The 10,456-nt window shown below is 56.6% G+C and overlaps 1 protein-coding gene across 1 annotated transcript; it reads right to left on the reverse strand.

Annotated features, from left to right (window-relative positions):
• Positions 1–1,930, reverse strand: Cebpb (CCAAT enhancer binding protein beta). The gene has a single exon (XM_046433118.2). It carries the CDS (start codon positions 1,602–1,604, stop codon positions 570–572), a length of 1,035 nt encoding a protein of 344 aa, XP_046289074.1. The 5' UTR covers positions 1,605–1,930; the 3' UTR covers positions 1–569.
• Between the last annotated feature and the right edge of the window lie 8,526 nt (positions 1,931–10,456).

Genomic DNA, 10,456 nt, shown 5'->3' on the forward strand with positions numbered 1-10,456 from the left:
GGCTTTTAACCATTCTCAAAAAAAAGTTTATTAAAAGTGTTCTTACTTAATGCTTGAAACGGAAAAGATTCCCAAAATATACATACGCCTCTTTTCTCATAGAAATCGATTTTTTTTATAATACAAAAAAAGACCAAAAACAAAAAAAAACAACAGCAACAGCAACAGCCCCGTAGGAACATCTTCACGCGATTACGCAGGGCCCGGCTGACAGTTACACGTGGGTTGCGTCAGTCCCGTGTACACACGCGTCCTGCCATGTTTAAGCCGATTGCATCAACTCCGAAACCGGCCCGCCCGCTGGCGCCCGAGAGGGGCGGGGGACAGAGTTCAAGCGCATCTGTGCACAGGGACGTTTCTTCCTGAAACAACACCACGGGCGGGCGCCCCATCTGCACGTGCGGCTGGTCTGGACAAAAATATAGATATATATATATATAATAAAATATTAAAATTACCGACGGGCTCCCCGCGCTGCCGAGCGCCCCCGTGCCAAAGTTCTGCCGGCGCCACCGGGGCGGCGGCGGGAGCGGGGGCCGGCCGGCAGGGGGACGCGCGCGGGGGCCGCGCTAGCAGTGGCCGGAGGAGGCGAGCAGGGGCTCGGGCAGCTGCTTGAACAAGTTCCGCAGGGTGCTGAGCTCGCGCGACAGCTGCTCCACCTTCTTCTGGAGCCGCTCGTTCTCGGCCGTGAGCTCCAGGACCTTGTGCTGCGTCTCCAGGTTGCGCATCTTGGCCTTGTCGCGGCTCTTGCGCACGGCGATGTTGTTGCGCTCGCGCCGGATCTTGTACTCGTCGCTGTGCTTGTCCACCGTCTTCTTGGCCTTGCTCTTGACCTGCGCGGGCGCCGGCGCGGCCCCCGGGTAGCAGGCGGCCGGGGGCGCCTTGGCGTCGGCGGGGCTCGGCGTGCCGGGAGGGCTGGACGACGAGGACGTGGAGAGGCTCCCGCTGCTGCCGCTCGGCACCGCCTGGTAGCCGAGGTAGGCGCGCAGCGCGTACGGGAAGCCCGCCGCCATGCCTGCGCCGCCGCCCGGCGCCCCGGCCTCCTCCTTCCGCTTGCAGTCCGCGGGCTCGAAGCCCGGCTCCGCCTTGAGCTCCGCGGGCGGCGGCGGCGGCGGCGGCGGCGGGTGCAGGGGCGCGAAGCAGCCGGGGTGCAGCGCGCCCTTGGCGGCCCCCAGGCGCCCCAGACTCACGTAGCCGTACTCGGCCGCCTTCTTGCAGTTCTTGCCCCCGTAGTCGTCGGAGAAGAGGTCGGAGAGGAAGTCGTGGTGCTGCCCGGAGGAGGCGGGCGCGGGGGCGGGCGCGGGCGGAGCCGCCTCGAAGGTGTCCGTGGCCGTGGCCGGCGCCGGGGCCTGCGGCGCGCCCAGCGGCTCCAGGTACGGGCTGAAGTCGATGGCGCGCTCGTGGTCGCCGATGCTGCCCAGCTCGCCGGCGGGGGGGCGCGGCCCGGGTCTGGCCGCGGGGGGCGCCGCGGGGGCCGCCTTGCCGCCGTACGCAGCAGCCAAGCAGTCCGCCTCGTAGTAGAAGTTGGCCACTTCCATGGATTTAAAGGCAGGCGGCGGCGGCAGGGGGAGACATGCTGGGTCCCAGGCCACCAGGCGTTGCATGAACGCGGGTGCCCGGGGAGGGGGCCTGGGGCAGCCCGCTCCGGCCGGCCCGCAGGTGGCGCGGCCTCCCGGCTCTGGGCTGTCGCCTGTGTCCCTGCTGCTCTGTTGCTGCTGCTGCTTCTGCTGCTTCTGCTGCTGCTACTGCCGCCGCCGCTGCCGGGGTGGCAGCTATTAGTGCGGGGGCTGGCGCTGGACCCTCGGATGGGTCCCCTTCCCGGTCCCGTGCGCGGCTCTGACTCGCTAAAGTTTCTCGGGAGCCCGGTTATTTATAAGGCGGACCATGGTAACCGGCTGCGTCACTGAGAGGCCGCCCCGGCCCCTCCCGCTGCCGCCGGAACGCGACGGCCGCGACCGCCCGAGACCCCCAGGAGGGCGGCGGCTGGGCGCGGCGGCCCCGCAGGAGCTGGGAGCGCGCCCTCCGGGGGGTCCCCGGGCGGCGGGGGGCGGTCGCACGCCCCCTGCCCACCCCTGCCCGGCAGCCCCGGGATTGGGAAGGAGAGGGGGAGGTGCGACCCCGCCCCCGGACCGCCCCCTCCGGGCTGGAGGCCGCACTGGAAGGGGAGGGAAGCGGGGAGGGGGCGACCTGGTCGCCTTCCCCCACCCAAACACGGCCGCGGCCCGCCCCCTACTGGAGGAGGCAGTGGTTTCTGTATCGCCCAGGCCAGCACCGAGGTCCTACAGCAGGACGCTCCTGACCCCGCTCGGACCTGGGAGACCCCAAGCCCCAGCCCTGGCTCCTGGAGAAGGGACCATCCCATCCCCAGGGCCATTCCTCAGCCGCCGCTCTGTCCCTGCGCCCCCCACTCGATCCCCAGGTCGTGGAAGGAGAGGATTCCACACCTTTGGAGACTCCCCTGAAGCCACCGTGGATACGGGGACCCTGAGAATGGGGGTGAGGCCAGGAGCGCTCCCCGCGGGGGCTTTGGTCCGGCTCAGCCGCGCCCCTCTCTAGTCCCGCCCGCAGCACCTGCCGGTCGCTTAGACCACACCCAGCTCTTCTCCTGCCCCGCTCCACCCCGACCTGGGCCTCGAGAGGGTGGAAGGGGTGGGGGCTACTTAGCTCTGCCACACTGTGTCACTGTGAGTCACTCCACGTCTCTGAGCTTCAGTGAAGGGTGTTGCTACTGTCGGTAGCAGCGCTGTCCCCACGACGGATTCCCAGATACGACGCTTAACTTTTAAGACCCTTGGGACCAGGGGGATGTCAGAGAGAAACTGACCCCCACAGAGGGTACCAATGGAGGGGGACGCAGCAGACCCCAGATTACATGGCCTCCCGTCCCCACATTTGTCCCCAAAGAAAAGTTGGCAGGCAGGGCTCCCCAAGACCTGCCTGCCAATCCCAGAGGCCACAAAGGCCACAAAGCCTGTTCCTGAGGCCGCTGGGGAGGGAATCAAGCCAGGCCCCACCTGGGTGGGGGCGGTGTGCAGGAAACAGAAGGACTCCCCCATCTTAGCAAGTCCCTACTCTGCCTGTGGGGTGGACCTGGCCAGGGTCACTGTTTCACCTGCCAGGAAGATGCTGTGGGCTGCCACTGTCACGGGGAGGGGTTGCAACAGCCTGCGGCCTCCACCTCCTGCCTCCTCCACCTCCTGCCTCCTCCACCTGGTTCAGAGGGCTCTGTGACCCCCAGCCTCACACCTAGGCCCACCTTTGTCACTCCCAGCCCAGGCCGCCAGGCAGAAGCTCACAGCCTGCCTGGAGCTGACCCCCGGCCCACTGACCCCAGCCTGGCCCCAGCGGGCGGGCAGGCATTGCTCAACCTTAGTGTTATCTGCTGAGCTGGGGTGACCTCTGCCCCCAAGAGCTGGAGAAATGACATCTCAGTGCGCCCTTGGGGGTGGGGGGCAGGGAGGGACAGGATAAAACAAGGGCCCTGCCTGCCGCCTTTCTGTCCTTCCCAGCAGCCTCTGGGCTGGGGAGGGATCAAGGCTCAGAGAGGCGTGGCGACTTCCCCAGGGCCACCCAGCCAGGCCTTCCTGCAGAAGAGGAGACTCCAGACCTCGCTGGAGGGCTTCGGCCTCCTGGAGGCCCTCCCTCTCCCGCCCGCTGTGTCTCAGCTACCCTAGGTGGGCTGTCTGCCTCAGTTTCCCCCAGACTGCTGAGGACTGGCCCTAAGTAGGAGGAGTCCCTCCCTCAGCTCTGCCCCAGGTGGCAGCTGTCCCAAGCCCTCCTGGTTCCCCTCACACCCTGCTCCCCCCCTCACCACTCTCATGACCTCACATGTCCCCCTGCCTGTCTTGCTGTCTGTCCCTGCTGGCCCAGCCCAGCGCCAGCCCTCAGGACAGGGATGCGGGTTTCCTTTGTTCACTGCTGCTCCCTCCCTGCCTCGCATGTGGCACACAGAAGGTGCTCAGCTAACGGGGAATGCATGGAAGAGGCTGAGACAAAGGCGGGGGTCCCCTAACAGCTGGGCTACGTGACCACACACAAAATGCCCAGTGAACACTGTGAGCCTCAGCCCTCAACTCTGGCCTTACAGGGTTCTGGGGAAGACGCAGTGAGTCCTGGGGATCTGAAGCCAGTTGGGAGGTCTGCTGTGTGTCCTCAGGCGATCTTCTTCCTTCTCTGATCCACATTTTAAGTCCTCTGTGTGTATTAACTCACTTAATCCTCCTGGAAATCTGCAGGAGGTGGGCCCTGTTATTACCTGCACTTTACAGAGGAGGAAGCCTGGCCCGGCAGAGCTAAGTGTCTGCTCAAGGTCACCTTGAGGAGGGATGAGAGCAGTCATTCCAGGCTGTGGCCTTCCCTTGGGTCTGGAGTCAATTTCTGTGAGTCTGACAGTGGAAGGTCCCACATCCTGGACGGAAAAGCAGAGGCCAAAGAAGGGTGGCCTAGGGTCACACCGTGGAGCAAGGGGTAACTCAGACCCTGAAAGACAGTCCCCAAGGACCAGCTCAGGCCCACCGGAGTCTTACTCTCTGGCCTCCAGGAGGAACTGCCTCATCTCTGGGGACGACAACGCCCCTGCGGTCCTCTCCAGGGCGGCCCCAGGCGGCCCGTGGTGGGAGCACAGCCAGCCCTTCTGGGTCCCAGGCTTCTTGCTCCACAGATCCTGCTGCCCACCACTGACGCTGACCCTCTCCCCAGGAAGGGGAGGTCAGGAGCCTCATGCCCGGAGGCTGTGTGGGGCTCCTCCTCAGCCCTGCAGGCAGCGGAGCCCAGAGACCTCCCCTCGCCCGTCCGGCCTGCAGGGGTCTCAAAGGGCAGCCAGTGGCCAAATCCAGCCCAGATGTGTTCAATTCGTCCGCTGGTGTTCAGTTTGATTTTCAGCATTGGACTTGAACCCAAGGGAGCTCTGCCACTGAGCCCCACCCCAGCCCTTTTTATTTTTTATTTTGGGAGAGGGCCTTTTCACTAAGTCACTGAGGCTGGCCTTGAACTTCTGATCCTCCTGCCTCAGCCTCCCAGGTTTGCTGGGATTGCAGGTGTGGGCCACCGCGCCCCGCTAGAGATGATTTTTCTGAAGTGAATTTATTGCTTATATAAAAACCATCAGGCGACTTCACGTCTAAATCAGATTCCCAGCTTCCTTTTAAACCCCGAAGCTTAGGCTGGGCCCACGTGGTGCCTCGGTGGTGGCCTGAGGCAGGCCGGGTCTGGGGGAGGGCACCCTCCTCCCCAGAGCACACACCCTCGCCCCCCTGCAGGACGGAGGCTGCTTGCCCAGCACGAGGCCGCCGCTGGCTTCTTTGATGGTGACCTGGAGGAGGCCAGCAAGGCACCCCGATGCTGGACGTGCACCCTGGTCCCTTCTGTCCCCCCTTTGCTGGGGTCCTCTGGCCACACTGGTGTTCGCCCCTGGCCTCAGTCCCCACCTGTAAGAAGGGTGTCAGGTCCCTGTCAGGCTCCGGACGCGTGACCCTGGGTACAGCATCTCCCTTACCAGGGGAGCGCCCAGACCTCCCCCAGCCCCACGAGGCTTGGCCTTGGCGGCCATGCCAACCTCCACACAGCAGGCCCATGGGGACAAGGGGGCCCAGAGGTGGAGGACTCCCCCAAGATCCCAGGAAACTGGAAAGGGTCAGAAGCAGCAGTCACATTCCGGATTGCAGCAACCGAGGTTGTCCCCACCGCCTCCTCTCTGAGGCCGGCTTCCCCACCTGCCTCATGGGTTGGCAGGTCAGATCCTGGGGCTGCCAGGCCAGCACCCTCAGACCCTGGATTTGGAGTCCCCAGAGGCCCAGCGGCCCCAGGGAAGCTTGTCTGGGTGTCTGCTGCCACCACGTGGCGGGCTCTGGGACTGCAGGAGCGATGGAGGTGGATCCTTTGGCTTGGAGACCCACAGGGTGCCTTGCGAATCTGACAGGTGCTCCCACGACGTGAACAGGCCACGAACAGGAACAAAATGCCCAACAGACAGACAAGAGAGGCTCAGCCTTCGTGTAGCCATCCATCAAATGCCTTCTGGCCGGGGTCCCGACCCGAGACACGTTCCCAAACAAGTCAGAAGTGATTCCTGTTCTCGGGGAATTGAAATTCTCCTGGAAAGACACACAATGAATGAGGTGAGTGAATAATGTCTTCATCGTGTTCTGTGATGGAGAAAATACTGCAGGGGAAGGGGACCTAAGGTGGTCCAGAGAGGGCTCGTGTGCCGCAGTCTGGCTGGGCACAATCAGGAGCCACTTGTCAAAAGAAACTAACTTTATTTTTAGAACCACACACGCCAAACAAAACAGCCTCTCAGGAAAAACCCTCAGAGCCTCAACTGCCACCACCAGCTTTCCACAAGCCTCTCTCTCCCACACAAGCTTCTCCCCACCTCCCACAATCCTCCTGCTCTTGAGGCCGATTGGCTGGGTCACGTGGGCGGAGCCAAAAAGTCCCCCAATGAGCAGCTCCGTGGTCTGAAAGGGCAGGGAAACAGCCCAATGAGCATCACCGCAGAGGAGCCAATCAGCTAGATGTTGCTGGGGCTGAGGAGCCAATCAGCTAGATGTTGCTGGGGCCGCTGTGAGCCAATCATCAGCCAGCAGCTGGAAGTTTGCTGGCAGCTGGAAGTTTGCTGGGGCCCCTTTGGCTGTGGCTCTCAACATCTCCCCCTCTCTGTTTAAACAACAAGCATGTGGCTTAGGGACCGTGCCTGTTAGGCAGTCCAATTCAACATATGGTCCTTACCCGTCATCGGATGAACTGACCTCTAGGCGTCAGCCTCCTGTCTTAGGTTGGTACCACTGCAATTGGATCATACCCGTCACTGACTACCGGTCCAGCATACAGCCATACTTGTGGATAGGCCTTTGCACCTGTGGGGGGGTGAGGTTCTTTGCCTCACCTCTGTTGGCCCCCAAATTTTAGACCATCACTAGTAGAGGAGGATGCAAAATGCCATGACATTAAGCCAATTGAGGGCTCCTTTGAAAAATTGTACCACCGGTGACACCATCAGCAAAAATACTCCAGCACTACCACAATTCGCTGTACCAACAGATAGTTCACAATGCATACAGGTGAGCTCACAATGTGTCCAGGCAAGTTCTGCAAGCAGTTCAGTGATGGCTATTGTAGAAGCTGTAGATTGGTTTTATCTTTGACTTCACTAGCACTGGGATGAAGATAGGAATTCTGGCAATAATGGCTAAAGAAAAAATTATGTAACATTACAGAAGGCACTAAAAGAAAACAATTTTCTTAACAATTTACATTGTCTTCACCGGCACTGGGATGAAGATAGGAATTCTGGCAATAATGGCTAAAGAAAAAATTATGTAACACTACAGAAGGCACTAAAAGAAAACAATTTTCTTAACAATTTACATTATCTTTAAGAGAATTATTAAATATAATGAAAAGGAAAGGTGAAAGTAAACAAACAGATCTGTTAACCTTCTTTTTTGTTTACATATTAAAACAATCCTCTGTATAGTTCCTTCACATCCTTCAGGATCCTTCCAATCTAATACCATTGCACTTCTATGGAGATTAGTTGCCACTCCTAGGCCTCGAAGCGTTTGAGTGGCTTGTTGTAATGGCCAATGTTTTGGCCATTCTTGACGAGAGATGATGCTAAGGTCTGCACCTGTATCCAGTAGCCCATTAAATTCATGTCCTTGAATATTTAGTTTTAGCATGGGGCGAGAATCTAAATTTAAAGAAAGCATAGCCCAATCTACACCTGTGGAGCCTAATCCCTTGGAACCTCTTTCTACAGTACGACTGGAAAATTTATCATGTAGGCTGGGTATTATTAGTAACTGTGCTATTCTATCTCCTGGTGAAATTACTGATATACCCTTTGGAGAACTGGCTATAATTTTTATTTCACCTTCATAATCGGGATCAATTACCCCAGGACTTATCATAAGTCCTTTTAAAGTAGAAGAGCTGCGTCCCAATAATAAGCCTACTGTTCCTTTGGGAAGAGGTCCTTTCACCCCTGTGGGAATGATTTGAACTCCCATCTCTGGAGTTAGTACTGCTCTGGCGGAGGCGCAGATGTCCAACCCTGCGCTCCCTCTGGTTTGTCTGATGAGGGATCTGATGGACAATGTGTCCCGGGCACCACCCTGATGGGGTTGCTGGGTTCCTCCAGTGCTCCGTATATTTGTGGTTTTGGGCCCCGGAGCATTGGGCCCCCCTGTCCATCCCTTGGCAATGGAGACAGATGCCTTTCTCCACGACATCGTGGATAAACACCTGGTCCTTGTTCGTTCCTTGATAATGGAGTACCCTCTATGGTGGTTTGAGAACGGCATTCACCAGCCCAATGTCTCCCTCTACGGCATCGTGGGCAAATACCTGGTATTCTACTCCTTTGACACCCAGCCTTGTCAAACCCTCCTCCAATGGGGCAACTCCTTTTAAAATGTCCTGCTTGTTCACAACCGTAGCATGTTCTCGGCCCGGCATCCAAAGCCTGTTTTACTGCAGCTGCCACAATTTGCCCTTGTTCATTAATGTCTCTGGCATCTAAAGCCTGTTTTACTGCAGCTGCCACGACTTGCTCTTGTTCATTAATGTCTCTACATAATTTAATATATGTGTTTAAATCTTCATGTTTCCATGGTCTAATGATATCTCTGCACCAACGATTCGCTTGCTCATAAGCCAGGTGTTTTAGTAATGGCATTGCTTGTTCTGTATTCCCAAAAACTCTGGTAGCTGTTTGAATAAGCCTATCTACAAATTCAGCATAAGGTTCATTAGCTCCTTGTATTACCTTAGATAATTGACCTTGTAAACCTCCATGTCCCTGTAAAGTCTTCCATGCCTTAATTGCATCTGCAGCAATTTGTGCGTATACGCCAGGATCATATGCAATTTGTTGCTGCTGATCCTCATAAGGTCCCTTTCCTAACAACATATCTAGATTTCTCTGAGGATAACCAGCTGCTGCATTTCGCCTAGCCGTCTCCTTGCAAAATTCCTCATTGGCAACCTTCCATAACAGGTATTGTCCTCCATTTAGCACAGCTTTACACATATTAGCCCAATCTGCTGGCGTCATGTTCAAGTTGTTAATGGATTCGACCAAGCTTACAGTGAAGGGTGCTTGAGGACCATAGGTTGTTACAGCCTCTTTTAGCTGCTTCACTGTTTTGAAATTTAAAACTTGGTAAAATCGCTGCCCTCCTGCCTCAAATACAGGGCATGTTAATATTTGAGATCTTGTCTCAGGATCCCAACTATCAACTGCGGGGGTTGGGGGCCTCCCAGCATATGGAGGTGGCGCTGTTGGTTGGACACTTACGCCCTCTGGTGATAGAAAGGTGTTAGTAGCAGTCTCCTGTAGGTGGTGCTGTGGTTGCACTACACCCTGGTAGAAGGTTTAGCAGTCCTGTTGTAACTTCCCTGATGGCTTTTTCTGTTTTACACTTTCTTTCTCTGTCTGACTAGCTTGAGAGGCCTTCTCTTTGAGTTGAATCTTTTCCTCTGTCTGACTAACTTGAGAGACCTTCTCTTTTACTTGAATCATTATGTCTTCTCCTTCCTCTACCATTGTCTGAACTGAAGGCTTTGGACTAAGCAAACAAGATATGAACGTCCACAATGGCAATGTGCCAACTGGCAGAGTCCCTGGGCTTTTCTTTTCTATTCTTTTTAAATCTTCACCATGATGGTTCCATTGTGATATATTTAACAACTCCTCCTTAAAAAGCCATGGGCTACATTTTTGTATTGTATCAACGTATGCCCTGACTGTTCTTGATTTTACTGGGATGCCTCCTTCCTCTAACAATTTACTTAACACTCTTTCAGTTTGTTTTTTACTAATTTCTGATCCCGTATTTCTACTATAATACAACCCAACAAGATGACGCCAAACAAAACCGAGACAGAATGAAATAAAAAGGGAACAACAAAAAGTCGTTATGGCCTTTCTATCCTCCTGACATGTGCATCCGTCCTTTCTCCCTATCTGTTCCTCAGACGTAAATAGTTTTTCCTCAGATGTGAGCGGTTTTTCTTCCGTCTCACTCATCTCCAGGGACAGGCAACTTAAAACAAAAGTGAAGCAAAATAAAAGAGGAATCTTAAAATGGCTACCCATCCTCTCGCCCTGCCCTCAGGGGCGAGCAGTTCACTTACCCTCAGTCGCTCCCCGTGCGAGCCACCAAATGCCGCAGTCTGGCTGGGCACAATCAGGAGCCACTTGTCAAAAGAAACTAACTTTATTTTTAGAACCACACACGCCAAACAAAACAGCCTCTCAGGAAAAACCCTCAGAGCCTCAACTGCCACCACCGGCTTTCCACAAGCCTCTCTCTCCCACACAAGCTTCTCCACACCTCCCACAATCCTCCTGCTCTTGAGGCCGATTGGCTGGGTCACGTGGGCGGAGCCAAAAAAGTCCCCCAATGAGCAGCTCCGTGGTCTGAAAGGGCAGGGAAACAGCCCAATGAGC

This window comes from Marmota monax, unplaced genomic scaffold (genome assembly GCF_021218885.2).
Source record: "Marmota monax isolate L192 unplaced genomic scaffold, Marmota_monax_Labrador192_F-V1.1 WCK01_AAM20220418_F8-fsc00014, whole genome shotgun sequence".
In the NCBI taxonomy this organism is placed as follows: Eukaryota; Metazoa; Chordata; class Mammalia; order Rodentia; family Sciuridae; genus Marmota; species Marmota monax.